The sequence below is a fragment of the Pempheris klunzingeri genome, chromosome 22 (genome assembly GCF_042242105.1).
Source record: "Pempheris klunzingeri isolate RE-2024b chromosome 22, fPemKlu1.hap1, whole genome shotgun sequence".
Taxonomy (NCBI): domain Eukaryota; kingdom Metazoa; phylum Chordata; class Actinopteri; order Acropomatiformes; family Pempheridae; genus Pempheris; species Pempheris klunzingeri.
This window is the reverse complement of record NC_092033.1, coordinates 3,186,440-3,201,911: the sequence shown is the minus strand read 5'-3', so window position 1 is coordinate 3,201,911 and position 15,472 is coordinate 3,186,440. Positions and strand designations below refer to the sequence as shown.

The 15,472-nt window shown below is 40.8% G+C and overlaps 1 protein-coding gene across 1 annotated transcript; it reads left to right on the top strand.

Moving 5' to 3' along the window:
• The first annotated feature begins 674 nt into the window (after positions 1–674).
• On the top strand, positions 675–11,083 carry LOC139221942 (monocarboxylate transporter 2-like). The gene is made up of 4 exons (XM_070853887.1): positions 675–891; positions 7,806–7,949; positions 9,275–10,078; positions 10,626–11,083. The coding sequence occupies exons 1-4, from the start codon at positions 675–677 to the stop codon at positions 10,901–10,903; spliced, it is 1,443 nt and encodes a 480-aa protein (XP_070709988.1). The 3' UTR covers positions 10,904–11,083.
• The last annotated feature ends 4,389 nt before the right edge of the window (positions 11,084–15,472 follow it).

The following is a 15,472-nucleotide window of genomic DNA, read 5'->3' as shown; positions in this document are numbered from 1 at the left end:
TTCCTGGCTGATTAGAAAGGTGAAGCTAATGAGGTTAGACAGAGCTAAAAACAATACAGCTATTGTGTGTGTGTGTGTGTGTGTGTGTGTGTGTGTGTCACGTAGCTTGTAAAACATCAACAGAGTCGAGTGTGGCTGTGGAGAATTGCCACTCTCAGGTTTTCATATGTAATGAGGGTGTGTTTGCTTACTGTACACAGCAGCGCCTGGTTTTAAAATCCTACTACGCTTCTGTCAGCTGACAGCCGCCGCATTGTTTCCATTGCTGTTGTTCGCTGGGAGGAGTAAGGGGGGTGTTCAAGGTGAATAATGGGTGTGGCAGGTCTGGTCTCTCAGGTAGAGTGAGTGCATGTCCTTTGGAATGGATAATTAAGTGTGTGTGTGTGTGTGTGTGTGTTTGCATGACTTTACTAGGATACGGACCTCTGGTATGTCCTTCCACATGTCACATGACTGCAGCCGTCTGTATATACTGTCAATACAAACTGCATCTGGTAGATTTATAATCTATAAATTGTCAGTAATGATCTGTGGCACTTTCCTTTTCCAAACAAAGAAAAAGAGGAGAAACAGCAGGAGACACAGAAAGCTAGTTTAAGTCTTAAGTTTTAATCCTCCTTTCTCTTTTCCTTTCTGTCATTGCAGTGAATAGTCAGCGTTGAGGTGGGCCAGTGATGCCGCCACCGGCCACAAATCCCGCCGCCGTGCCCCCACCAGACGGCGGTTGGGGGTGGGCTGTGGTGTTAGCATCGTTCATCTCCATCGGCTTCTCGTACGCTTTCCCCAAGGCCATCACGGTCTTCTTCAAAGACATCCAGGTCATCTTCGGAGCGTCCTACAGTCAGATCGCATGGATCTCCTCCATCATGCTTGCGGTCATGTATGCTGCAGGTGAGTCACTGGTTGGTTTGACCTCTACCTAAGCCTTTAACTAAACTCTAACCACACTGCAGCTATAGAAATTGTGTCTAATTGTTTAACGACGACAGTTGACGGAAATCTGAGCGCCGGTGAAGCTCGGAGACAACTGGCAACTTCTGTGGTGCAATACTGATCTGAGATCATACTGTTTAATTTACAAGTGTTGATGCAAGAGATTTTTTCCCTTTAACCACATTATGAATGTGGTTGGGTTGGTTTGCCGGTCTGGTCCTGTATACAAGCTTAAACCTGTTTGATTTAATGTGGACTGACTGATCTGATTAAAAACTAACTGCTAAGTCCAATTTGTTCTGCAATAGTAATAAGCCAAAAGACGTGTGATATATATAATATTGTGTCTGTATAGGCAGAGTATCTAACGCAGTTCAAGTTCTAAACCTTTTCCTTTATTTCAACGTTCAAACTGTAGAAGGAGAAAGGTTGAATAGTGGTTCAGTCGTCCTGATTGTGGTGCTGCCACACTCCCATCGTGGGCACCTGGGCTACTTGTCCAGCGTTTATAATAACTTTTATCCCAGTTATTCTTTAACAGGACAGTTACAATTACTGTGGTGTCGTTCACCCCTGTTTGGCACCCTGCTTTCAGGGGAATCTCTTTAGGATTTCATTTGTTGTCGTTGTTGAGGATTATCTTTGTTACACGGAGCGTCGCTCCCTGAGCAGATGTCCCATTCAAAAGGCAGGATAGTGTACGATATAGTGTATAAAGATGGAATCTGTGGAGCTCTCTGTGATACGCTTTGCATTTTAGGCTCTCTTCAACGTCAAGACACAGTAGGTAGTGACAGGATGAAGATGGGAGTAGGTTGTGTCATGAGATCATGACCTGGATTTGAAACCACGGCGTCACAGGATGCCGGCACGGCGTCACACGCTGAGACAACCAGAGAACCCCCACATTCACCGAGCTCAAGCAACAGATAAGAGTTCATTTCTACATGCTGATTGTAGGAAATAAGTGAGCCTGTAGAACCAGAGTATTTGTTATAAAAGCTTGGAGCATTGAAAATCAATGAATAATGTCAATCACTAATCACATTCAGGGTGGAAAGGCAAACCTTTTATCATATCAAATACGGACACAGTGCTACAGCTGGTCCTCCATTGTTTCTTGAATGAGGAAGCTGTGAAAGTGTCATTTTCTCCACCATATTGCTCCGATCACCTGCTGTATTTCCCACTTTGGCTGCAGCCCTGCAGCCCTCTGCTTGGCGGTGCCACGGCTGCCATCTGTCCACGCTGTAATCCTCCTGTCACTCGATCTACTGCTGTTGTCACCATCTGTAGCGGTCAACAGCAGGCCTGGAAAGCTCATTTCCTGTGAGGTGCAGTGCAGCCTCCTCCTAGAACACCGAAAGAATTTAGTCAATGCTTCAGTCAGACTATCGAGTCTGTAAAACAAAGAAAGGGAATGTAAAATACTGTGACTTTTAAATCACTTTCATTATGTTTTGTGGATGCTTTTATGTCCAAAGTAAGAAATTACAGCTGCAGTTCTCTCTTTTTGGGGGCAGTTCATGAGAAATTGTTCTTAACTGTATATGGATGACAACCTGGTGTTAAATGTAGCAGGAGAAGTAGAATTATAATGCAGTGCAGGGAGTCGACTCTGCTAATGATGAGTTCTTGCAAATGTCCCTCAAACAGGTGACATTCCTCAGGTTGAAGCACTTTACAACAAGTCGGTGCAGTTTAGGTTTGCTGAAAGTGACCAGGACTCCTAGATCTAGATACAAGTTTATTTTTCAATATTTCATTTTATTTAGTCATCTATTCATTTATTTGTTTATCTATGTATTCATTCGTTCATTCAATAAATTGATTTAATAACTTGTTTTCAACCCAAAGGTTCTTTTTCCTCAAAACTCTTTAGGTTCTGTGTTCATGTTAAAACAAGCGGACCGACAGGCTTTAGCTCAGCGTCCATGAATATCAACTAGCTTAGTCTTAGTTAACTCTTAAGGTGATTTCAGCTGAAAACAAAGTAAAAGCGTTTAAATTAAATATATATCATTTGTCTTGTCTCTTTTATTCCACGGTTCATATCTGCTTCTGTGCATGAAACACGCTTAAAGAAGAAGGGAAATGATTTCTCTGAATATTATTTTGAAACAAGTATCTCGGCTGACCTCTGACCTCCCTAAGAGCCCAACATTCACCATGAAGTCTGTCGGCCACATGAGAGTATTTTACTGCTGCTTTAGCTTGTGATGACTGCATGTCATCATCGTGTGGTGATGTTGTTGATGTGCAGCGTTACTAAGAGAGCAGCTCTTGTTACTCATTCATTCATATTGATTGAACTCATCAGCTATTCATTAAACATCTGCTCTCTTGTTCTGCCTCGTACCCTGATGAAGCAATCGGTTTTTTTTAATGTTTAACACCTTTCTAATTCCCCACTGTGTGTGTGTGTGTGTGTGTGTGTGTGTGTGTGTGTGTGTGTGTGTGTGTGTGTGTGTGTGTGTGTTGCTGTTTACACCCAGAAAAATGAATCCAATTGATCCAAACGGCAGAAAGGACCTTTTCCTTCTCCCTCCTGTCTGGTGCCAGACGGCCGACCTTTTTTATAAGCTTTTATAAGTTGCTTTTAGATCGACACACCAAGTTTGATGTAATCCTTTAATTTAATCAACAAAACAACAGCAAGTTTAATACAAAATATATCTTTCCTTTTTTTCTGTGTACAGCCCTGTTAGCATGCTAACATGCTAAACATAATACCTGCAGAGCATCAGCATGTGTGTTTTATTTTTGATATCAGTGATTTGACTTCTTCAGGATATTTACAGAGGGGTTTTCTTTGTGGACATTATCAATGAATCAAACAAAATGGATAGAGGAATCAATAATGAATAGAATCATTCGTTGCAGCCTCACACTTCTGTACAGTCGGACCAGGAGTCAGAGTTTCCATAACCATCACGTCTGCTCTCCTCTGCTGTGGTGTTTGCTGTGGTGTGACACAGCCGCCTCCACAGCATTAAATTACATCCCTGTAAGTCTTTATCAACTAACAGTGTAAACCACAAATGTGGAAATGATTTCACAGAGCTATAAAGTTGTGCTCCTAACTCACCCTGATCTATGAGATTGTAAACGAACTGATCCCCCCCCCCCCTCCCCAGACTCTGCTTTAGCTTTATAATGTGTTTCTGCAAAGGCATCTCTCTGCTTGATGTCAGTGTCGTTTTGTTCCCGACTTCCTCGTGGAACACAGTGTTACCTGCTAACCTGAAGATGTTCCCTCCGATAAGAAAGGTTGGATGATAACTACTCTGAAGATTTGCATAGTCAGCTGCCTCCCTGGCTGTGTTTTAAAAAAAAACTGGGCTTGGCACATTTCAGCTTTCCAGTGCAATCCTTCATAGCATTACATCAGACAGCTGTGGAGCGACACATCCCTCAGTCACATCCCTGCGAGCGTCGCTCCGTGATGACGTGTTTAAGCTGCAGGCTGTGAGTCCGTGTTGGATCAGTGTTGCTAATCCATACAGGAAGAGAGAGAGAGAGGGACTTGACCTTGGGCGAGGCAGCGTGGGCACAGGGCCACACCCGTGTTACGTTCACTGTCAGTCATAAACGCAGGTGGATGACAAGATGCCAAAGAAAGAAGTAGAGTGAACGTGTTCACCTGCTGGTGGTTTATCGTGACGTAAAAAAATGTGTAGTTTAGTTTCACTACGGCATCGACATAATTTAATTTTCTGATGGTTGTCTGGCTTTATAATATTTGAGTTATTATAGTTTATTATAGTTAATGGTTTGTGTCTCCACCCAGATGAAAACCCTGTAAGGAAAAAAAAAAGAGCCAGTGCTTTAAGCTCTCATGCTCGACTAAATAAAGGCTTTTAACAGAATTTTCCTCTTTGCTAAATACCCCTGAGGAATATTTTCTAAAAGCACCAAGAGCACCTTGAGGCTCCCTGGATTTACTGCATGTGAAACTGATTGAGCACTTAGCCCCTGCAGTCATTTAGTGTGCATGTTAGAGTGGATAATCCACGGAGCGTGCACTGAGCAGTTTTCTTATGCTGAAAGTCATTCAGATGGAAAATGTTGTCAGTGAGAATAACCGGGAGTTTGCTCCCAGAAAAAACATGTAAAGCTGCAATAAACAATGATTTTATATTAGCAAATGATTACGTGGCATTTTGATTCAGTCTCATTAGCGTCATGTTTGGCTGCAGAAGAACTCAATGTACAATACCTGCCCACCCCCCAAATGACTAAAAGACCAAGTTTAAAGACTAATACAGTACTACTATTTATCATCTGTCGCTATAATCACTTTAGTCCATACAATCTACAACGTGAAATTGTGTTTATTGACATTTTATTTTCATATTTACGGCTTTTCTTAGCATAATTAATCCACACCCATGTCAGTTATTCATATTCATATCATGTGCACTTTACCAGTTCATGGATATATCTGTATGCATGCAGGATACATGTAGTGTATTTATGTTTATACTGTATTTTCATCTTTCCATTGCTGCTGTGACCAGTGAATGTCCACGATGCAGGATTATAAGATTTATCTTATTTTACAGCTAAAAGACACAGGTATTTTTCTCAGGAGTTTGGTGGAGACCAAAACAGAGATGCAAGAGTGAATGTAGAGTTCAAGTAAATTTCAGTGTTGCTGGATGACTCAGGAGCCGAATCTTTTAATATCGCATTAGCAAGAGTTGGCAATTAGCAAGACAGAGACTGTGTACCACTTTATTTATTTAGAGGTAGCTGGAAGCATTCGTACACTGCCCAGTACAACCACAGGCTGATCTGCTGGATACTGAGCAGCTCCAGTGGAGACCAGATTCATCTTGCCAGCCTGGCATATCAAACTAGCAACCGTCCGGTGTCTAACTCAGTTCTCTAACCTTCAGGCTAACGTCAACGATGTGGTGCTGCCTAACTCACCTCAGAGTCTCATGTCATCCTAAAACTGTGGGTAAACCTTTATCACACAGATGAACTGGGTTCAGGCTGTTTTATCCTTCATTATGTCCCCGTAAATATCTGAGTAGTGGGTCGGCAGCCTGTCACTTCAGAAAACCATGTCTGTGTCCTCTCACGGCAGAACGGGTTTTAAAAGTTATTTGCCTCCCTTTCTGCATCTCAGTCGACTTTATCCTATTTGAAGTGTAATGGATAACCAGCATCCTCACATCATGAGCCGTACCAGTCTCCTCGCTTCAGCTCATATTAAAGGGTCGTGGAAAAAAAACTGTTAGACACATTTCTATATGTGTCATTCCCTTTTGGGATCCAGGTGGTTATATTTAGTTTGGGGTTTTGTCCACTGTGTAATGAAGTCCACGCTGCGTCTGGCCAGGAGATGATAAGCCTTTTTCAAAGGAGGTAATGTGCAGGCTCAGGGGCTTCCTCATTTTGGCCGGTTCGGGTCCCGCTGATCCCCTGAGAATACTGATCACGGCTGTGGATGCAAATGAGGGGAACTTTCCTCAAGGTCGAGAAAGGATTCATGCAGAGCAAATTAAGTCGGATGACTCCTCGCCCGTTGTGGCTTTTTAAATTGCACCGGGTCTGGCAGAAATATGGTACATCTTCTGGCTGGTAATGAGAGCATTATTTAAAAAAAAAAAAATACATCTTTCATTACTTTTCTCCCTCCCTATTTGATTTACTCCTCCTGTACTTAAAATTCAGCAAAGACATAGGAGACGGTGTCAATTATAACAGGTACAGACTCCTAAAAAGTGCTTTAAGCAGCCATATTATTCATAGGATGTTATATGCCAAGATGTGTAAATCTGATCAAATGCTCTCATATACTTCAAGTAGCACAGCAGCAATATAATAGAAAATGTAATATTGTAATTAAAAGATCAAATTATGTTGAGCATCTCTGGAATAAAAACAACTTTAGTCACTCCTCATGTTTTAAGTGATAGCTACGAGCACAAAGACAACCTGCTTCATCGGGAGTGCTCTTTCTGTCCATTATTTAATCTGTGGCTGGTTTTAATGTGGCCAATACTGAATTTTAATCCCGCCAAATGCCTGCAGTTATAATACCGATTCAGAAATATGATGATCAAATAGATTATAATATACAAATATAATATATATAAAGCCCTTTGTCAGATTATCAAAAGCAAATCTTCTTTAATTGAAAATGAAAAAGGATGGATACACCCTTAATCTCTAGTCTTTTACTAAACCACAGTTTACAGTTCACCAGCACAGTAAATATGTTTCTCTGTCTCAGTCCATCAAAGTTAAACCAGTAAAGGGATGATGTGCAAGACCTCATGGATATTTACTATGCACAGAGTGGGTAATGATGTTATGGCTGACCTTTGTTTTCACGTCTAATTAAGCTTTTCAGATAATATGGTTAAACTTCGTTACAATTAAGTTTCTCTCTCAGCAGCAGAGAGATTGACGGAAACGCCTCTGACACGTTGCAGTTACCTGAATGTGAATATTACACACTCAGCGAATTACTCAGCTCAGCTTCATTTATGTTTGTGGCTTGTGAGTTAAATGAATTGTGAGAACACAGGCTGGAGACTAAAATGTGACTTGATGCACCTTTGCAGCATAGACACTGCGTGTTAAAAAGCATTACGTGAAAGAAACACTCTTATATGAACGTCTTTTCTCATTCTTCATGCTGTCAGTTAGTTCTCTTAACTGGATTTGACACGAGATGATGTGAGTGCCGTGTTTAAAAATGGAAACAGCCCGGTTGCTGCTATTATTAGAAGCTGGGCTCCCGCTGGCGTGCAGCACTAACCAGATTAAATCATTATGCACTCACTTTCAGCGATCCTGACTACTGTAAACATCCAACATGTGTGAGTTGATTTAATGTTTTCCATTTGTTCTAGGTCCCATCAGCAGTATACTGGTCAACACATACGGCTGCAGGCCCATCGTCATGATGGGGGGCTGCCTCTGTGCCACTGGTATGATCTTAGCTTCCTTCTGCAACAGCGTGGTGCAGCTTTACCTCTGCATAGGAGTAATAGGTGGTAAGTGCATTTAATCCACTTAAGTCCAATTTGAGTTAATTTGATTAGGCTCGACTAAGCAGGTTAAAAATAAAACTGAGAGAACATTTGCTTTGTTTATTCGATCCATATCGGTTTTGGTCTTAAATTTTCACCATCAATTTATATGCCAATTTATAACTTAAAACAAAAAGCAGGCTTCCTCCACAGAAATAATTTTGTTCCCCCAAGAAAGATGATATTCTCCCTTATTGGGCTTCATCAGATCTTTTAAGCATATTGGAGCCACAGTATAACTATCAATCCGTTGCCCATTTGAATTCCAATGCAACATACTTAATAAGGCAGCGGTCTGTGATTTCATATCACAGGAACTCAAAGGAGGTTTTATTGTATTTCATTTGAAAGGTCAAAGGCTACATTACTGGGAAATGTATAACAATGATGGATAAAATACTCAGATTTATTGTTGTAACAACTATTAGCAATTCAAGTTCCAGTTCCAGCTAATCAAACTGTGATTGCTTTTGTTTTTTGCTTCATACTATAATTTGATAAATAAAGCATAGATAATATGATGGTCTGGTCTGGTGGCTGCTACATTATTAAAAAAAAAAAAAAAAAAAAAAAAGAACAGTCTGCTTCGACTCTGTGCGGCTGAACTTGCCCCACGGTGTTTAAGCCATGCAGCTGTGGCTCGGTTGTATAGCGTGTCGTCCACTAATCAGGAGATCTATGATTCAGTTCCCACATGTCGAAGTATCCTTGGGAAAGATACTGAACCCCAAATTGCCCATGAACCTGTGCGTCGATATGTGAATGTGTGTGTGTGATGAGCAGATCACCTGGCTTTGAGGTTAAATTGGGCATACAGGCCAGCGATCTACCGTGTTATCGGTGTATGCACCACCTGTGCGCTGATGTGGCGGGCTTCTTGTGCATGTTTGCAAACCTGTTTTTGATCATTTCATTGTGCACCAAGAGAATATAATAAAGCACCTGATCCCAGAGCCCCTCACACATAATAAGCCCCAATTTAACCTCAGTCCTGTCCAAGTACAGTCCATTTAAACATATTAGCTAATTACTTGCATGGCAGTGTTTAATGCTAGCAGGTTTATCAGGTTTCACTGTCTTAATGTGTTAACATAGTAACATTTGCCAATTACTTATATATGCTACGTATATAGTACGCAAGTGGTAGTATAAGCTTGCAGTAGTTAATTGGTTTCTTATTTAGGTGAGCGAGAGGTAAAATAGATTCTTTTTTATAAGTGTTCTTTCACACGGGTATGGTTTTAGCTTGTCTTAGAAGTCTAATGTTCCTCTGTCATCTTTCTTCATAGGACTTGGACTGGCCTTCAACCTGCAGCCAGCATTGACTATGATAGGCAAATACTTCTATAAGAAGCGTCCCATTGCTAACGGGCTGGCGATGGCAGGCAGCCCAGTGTTCCTCAGCACCCTGGCTCCTCTCAACCAGTTTCTCTTCAACCATTTTGGCTGGAGAGGCAGCTTCCTCATCCTGGGTGGCCTGCTACTGAACTGCTGTGTGGCTGGTTCCCTAATGAGGCCTCTTGGACCCCCACCCGGCAAGGTAAAGAAAGACGAAGAGTTAGCCACCATTTCCACCACAACAAAAGAAAAGCGGTCTGCCTGGCAAGTTATCAACAAGTACTTGGACTTGTCGCTCTTCAAGCATCGCGGCTTCCTTATTTACCTGTCAGGCAACGTCATCATGTTCTTGGGCTTCTTTGCACCTATTGTCTTCCTTGCGGCCTACGCTAAAGACATGGGCGTGGATGAGTACTCGGCTGCCTTCCTCCTCTCAATTCTAGCTTTTGTTGACATGTTTGCCAGGCCCTCGATGGGGCTACTGGCCAACTCGCGCTGGGTCCGGCCCAGGATCCAATACTTTTTCAGCTTTGCTGTGCTGTACAATGGTGTGTGCCACATCCTCTGCCCACTGGCGGAAAGCTACACAGGTCTGGTAGTATACTCGCTGTTCTTCGGCTTTGCCTTTGGCATGGTCAGCTCAGTGCTGTTTGAAACACTGATGGACCTGGTTGGAGCTGAGAGGTTCTCCAGTGCTGTGGGACTCACCACTATTGTGGAGTGCTGCCCGGTCCTTATTGGTCCACCTCTAGCAGGTATGATGTGTCTGCCTAATTTACAATTTTAACTGCTTGTACTTTCAAGTGTTCTCAACTCTTGTGGCTATTATTGTCAATCAGTCAAATTCACAACATTATTAAAGCTAGGTCATTCCAGAAAGGTTCAGTAGTAGCCAGCCAGTAGTATGCTAGTACTTGTCAGTTGCAAAATCTTGGTATTATTCTAAAAACCTTAAACCTTTTCTCCCATAACAGTCTGCAAACCATGCCTCTTTTGTGAGGGAGTTTATACTGTCAGAGGGGGGATAAATATAAATACTGTAGATTATTTTGTTTTGCGCTTCTGGCTCCCTCAAAGATCAGCATTGTTGAGATCATTTGTCAAAATTTGTCTCGCTAAAATTGCCACAAAGACTTGCCTTTCTGAATGTGGGTTTGACCAGGCATTTATTCATAGATAGAATTAATAATAGTTGACATTTATACGTTTTCTGAAAATTATATATCAATTCCACATGGCAATACTTTGATTTTATAAGTGTGCAGATACTTTAACATCTAAAAACCTTGTGCTGTCTTGCAGGGAAACTGGTCGATATCACGAAAAACTACAAATACATGTATTTTTGCTGCGGGGCTGTCGTGATTTTGGCAAGTATTTGGCTCTTCATTGGAAACTTCATTAACTACAGACTATTGGAGCGTGAGCGCAAGTCTGCAGAGATGTACAAACGGACTGAGACAGAAGATCCAGACCAGAAGAAGGAGGCTGATGGGGAAGCCCAGGCATCAGAAGAGCTGGTCGACAAAAGTCAAAGTCAAAAAGGTGAAGAACCTATGCAGCGGGAAACCAACATCTAGATTCCTCTGTTCTGCCAATAGCTCTCCCTCACCTCCGTGGCAATGTTGCACCACCCTCCACCACGATCAAAGTGAGCTCCAAGCCAAGAGGTGCCTCTCGGTGTTCCACCAGGCTCTAGTTGGGGTCCTCTGCACTTCTCTAAAACTAACTGCCAAAGCAACAACTGTGTTGTAGGAAGCTCTGAGGTTTTACTGTATATCTGTTTGTCAAAGACTATAACAGAAGTAGAGAGAAACGTGTAAGATATTGTATGCATGTGAAGAGGCTAAAAGTGAGAAAATGGAAAGGAAAATAGAAAAAACAGCGTTGTCGTACTACCTGTATTTTCTTTGTCGCCACGTTCACCTCATATCGGATTTACTGTAAATACAAGACTGCAACTGGGGGAAAAGTACATTTACTGCACTTAGTGGCAGTCATTATCAGGATGTGCGTTTATAGTAGGAAGTATTTAGTATGTAGGAACTCCAAAATTGTGTCAACTGAGAACGTATATAGCAGCAAATCCACATATGTCAGCAGGTTAGAAAATTTGATAAATTCACAGTCAGACAATCAGCTCTGCTTCGGAAATATATTATCTGCTGCAGTTTGTTCAAGGATCAGTTTCGTTACCTTTGTTTATTTTGCTAAATTAAACTATTCCGAGCGTCATTCCCTTCTTCCAACTGTGTCTTCCGATATGATGTGAATGCAGCATCAGCGTTTTGCCACGGTTCCAACAGCACCAGCAAACTTAATTCACATTTAAAACAAAAATTTGAGATCTTCACAACCCGGTGAGGTCTCCGTAAACAAGGAAAGATTAAACTAATGAGGAAGCAGTGAATAGATTTGGGGTTTTTTGGGGTTAAAAGGACCTTTATGTGAGGGGAAAAGTCACCAGTTTGATGCTAAAAACAGCAGGTGTCCTTGCTTGGCCAAGTTTTGAGCAACACTGATCACTAACTGTGCATTCACACCTAAAGTTACTTAGCTTATTTGTATTGTTTTTGAAAGATTGCAGACTGTACAATCTGATCAGATGCACTACAATTTGCTAGCATAGAAACCGAACAGATAAAACAATTTCAGAACATTACATTACAGCCATTGTCCAAGCGTCAACCATTAAGATGCCTCTTCTGGTTGTCTTTAAAGTCTATGAAGAACTGGGCAAGCCTGGAATCAACTGCTCCTATTTTATGCAAATATTTGTTAAGTTATATCAACAGGGAAATTAGAGGAGCTCAAATCCGGCAGCTGTTAAGCCTACAAAGCTGAAAAAGTCTGATATGATTTTTCTCAGTTGGTCAGCTGTATAGGAACCTGAAACTCCTGATGACTTGTTGATTGTGTTCCTCACAGTGTGAATGCAGTGTTAGCAATCCCAGTGAACTGGAAATGGCTTCATCCATCTGGTGATATGTGTCAAGCAAGAATGCAAAATCCTAATTGCACTGTGTGTAATATTGCAATTGGGTGCCCTAAAATTCCCACTTCCATAAATAAAGAACAGATGTGTTCACAGCTGGTGACGCTGGTGCCCGTGTATTATGTTGCCCGCTTGAGCACTGTAATGTTGTGTAGTAAAACCTGCACAAATGTCACACTTTAATACTTTCGATCAAGTCATAAAATGCTTCCTCTAAGTCGTCTAGTGCTCCGTATTGCACTCAGATACATGCTGCACTAAAAGAGAAATGGCCATACTTCACCCCGAACATCTTTATAAAACTGTTGCAGTTTAATGAATTTAATTATAGTTGAATGTAATTTCCTCTGTGGGCCTTAATAAGGTATTAACGACCAAAAACCATCTGCATAATAGTGGTTTTTCTACACATAGAGCCCATGAGCAATATAATCTCATATTTTAATGCAGATATACAGGGAAATGTATTTCTTGTGGTCAATGTGATCGCCCATTCTGTGATACATTGCCTTAAATGTAATGTAATGAATGCAGGGGAGTTGTACAGTGAATACTTGATAGTATTATATGAAGCTGAGAAACCTTTGTGTTAAATGTGACCCGCTATTTTTGCTGTGATTAACTTTAAAACTCACAAGACATCAGTGTAGTCTGTTCCATTTGTCTCCTAACGTGTCTGTATTGAAATGTTAAAGCTATGAGATTAAATAATGCTCTGTATAGTCTATTCATTAACCCACTAACGACACCCACGCCACTATGTTAAGACATTTTAAGGAATACTACTGATACTACTAATCAATGAATGCTAATCAAGTCTACCTGTATTTTTCAATCGTGTTGTGTGCAAATATACTTGATGAACATATCACGTAGCAATTTAAATGTTGCTCTAAATGTCAGTATCGTTCGATAATCTATCCATTCCATGTGTTTTTTGTATTTCACGTCTTGCTGATCAGTTTTCATCTCAAAACCTGAAGCTTTGGTCTCAGATGCTGACCAAATGGTGTCCTGTCTCAGATGTCCTAACAAAGCCAAACACATTTCAAAGCAATCAAGAACAACAATAACAAAAAAAAAACAGTGTTATTGTCCCTTTTTCCTGCTTTGAACAGGCGAATGTATATGCAGAATCATGAAAATGGATGTCCAGCTGTGTAGCGGTGGCTCTAAACCATGACTCCACCTAACTCATTAAAGCCAAACACTTCGTACTGTGAAACCATCTGTGGTTCATCAGGAAATTGAAGGAATAAGCTGTTGTTGTGTTTGGTAGGATGAATTCTGAGTGTGTCAGTGGAGCATTGTTCAGAATCTGCTGTGTTATTTTAAATGAGATTATTTTGAAAGTTATGCTCATTTCTGCTTGCTTTTGGACCCGGACCTTGTCTTTCCATTCTGAGATGTGCTAGTCCTGGTTTTGACTGCAGCCACACAGGTGGACAAACCCAGCTTGTCATTAAGACACACACACACACACACACACACACACTCACTCATGTGTTCAGGTTAAGAGCTCATCTGTTAGCTTAGCTTCCTTTATTCACTCTCCCATAATGCACTTAGTTCACCAGCATCTAATGCAGATATTAGAACATATTTTTATATTGCAAACCCTGTACCTTCCTAATAGCTTTGGTTAATGAATAGTATTATTACCTTATGAATGTTAACCCATCCTTTTGCACTTAACTAGTGGAAAGAGGGACTACTTTCACTCACTGAAATCAGATGTCACTATGCTCACTGTACGTGATGACTCTCAATGAGGGGAATCGACTGCTGTATAATCACTTTGTACCAAATAACACTGCCCCCTGCTGGTTTCAGACCACTCAGACCAACAGGTAAAGAAGCCAAGCTTCCCTTTCGACAGGAGAACACACTCATCTTTATTAAGTTACTCTTTGAAATGACCAAACAAGGTTTTCATGGGTAATAGAAGTGCATCAGTACTGTTTCTGGTGGGGGTATTGAAGTATGAATACACTTTCCTTGTTTTTTATATGTATACAAATAGAACAAAACAACCTTGTAATGGCTTGATGGAACTAAGGGGAATACCATTGAATTACGTTTTTCCCTTTAATTCACGAGTTTAGGAGTTAAACTGTGTGTTTTCCTTTATAATCTGTAAAAAGAACAAAACAAAAGCAAGCTGCTGCTCTTGTAGATGGAGCAGAAACAAGTGGTCCAAGACGTTAGGGTTATTATATTATTGTGGTGATTCAGAGCAGTGGTTCCCAACGGGGGGGGGGGGGTCGGGACCACCAAAGGGGTCGCAGGATGAATCCTAAGGCTCACCAGATGATTAAAGCATGGAAAAGAATGAGAAACATGATCTGTGACACAAGTTTGTGATCATTTTCCTCAGATAGCCATATAAATATAGGAAATGCTTGAAATTGAATGGTGTTCTCCTTCCTTTACTTTGTACTGCGAAACCATTCAGATTTGTTCAGATTTAAGCAATACTTGTCTATGTTTGATGATGTTTATTCTAAAGAACACAAGGAAATATAATGATTTAATCCAAATAGAGATAATTGATTGACTTTGACATGCACCAATAGCCTTATCAATTGTATTGCTTAGCATCTTATGTGTTTTGTGGTTCTTTTTACGTGTACACTATATTTAGCAACAGAGGTTTATTTTGAGGTTTGCTTAAGAGCAAATTGAAATGAATTATAAGTTCTTTCACCCCTCTTGTTACCTGAGAACTGTTTTGTTCACTACTGTATAGCTTTATTTTTCCTGATGTGTGGAATCAATCTGCAGAATGTAAAGGCTTTAATGTTAGTAGGCGACTGGAAGAGATGCAAAGTTTGGACTGAATTTCAGTGTTTTAAGTTGATTTGGAAAGTAGTGGCTCAGCTAACAGTGTTTAGCTGACAGAAATAATGTTTTTCAAACATTCAAACTGTCTCTATCACAAGGCAGAAGTGTGTGAATCATTCGAGAAGTCGAGAAATCTTAGTTTTTCAGCCCTGGAGTGAAACTCTGTGGAATAAGTGTGGTGTTTCACCACCAGCAGAATCCATTTTAATTATGTGGTCAGAATTTCAATTTTGTTTTGACTCTGAATTATGAGCTCTGGACCAGAATGCACTTTGATGAAATTGAATGCTTTTATTTACACATAGACTTT

Excerpts from the sequence above, each read along its gene's own strand:
- LOC139221942 (XM_070853887.1), top strand. The coding sequence starts at position 675 with ATGCCGCCACCGGCCACAAATCCCGCCGCCGTGCCCCCACCAGACGGC. Across the intron at positions 892-7,805 it reads TGCGGTCATGTATGCTGCAG|GTCCCATCAGCAGTATACTG; the intron begins GTGAGTCACTGG and ends CATTTGTTCTAG. Across the intron at positions 7,950-9,274 it reads CTGCATAGGAGTAATAGGTG|GACTTGGACTGGCCTTCAAC; the intron begins GTAAGTGCATTT and ends CTTTCTTCATAG.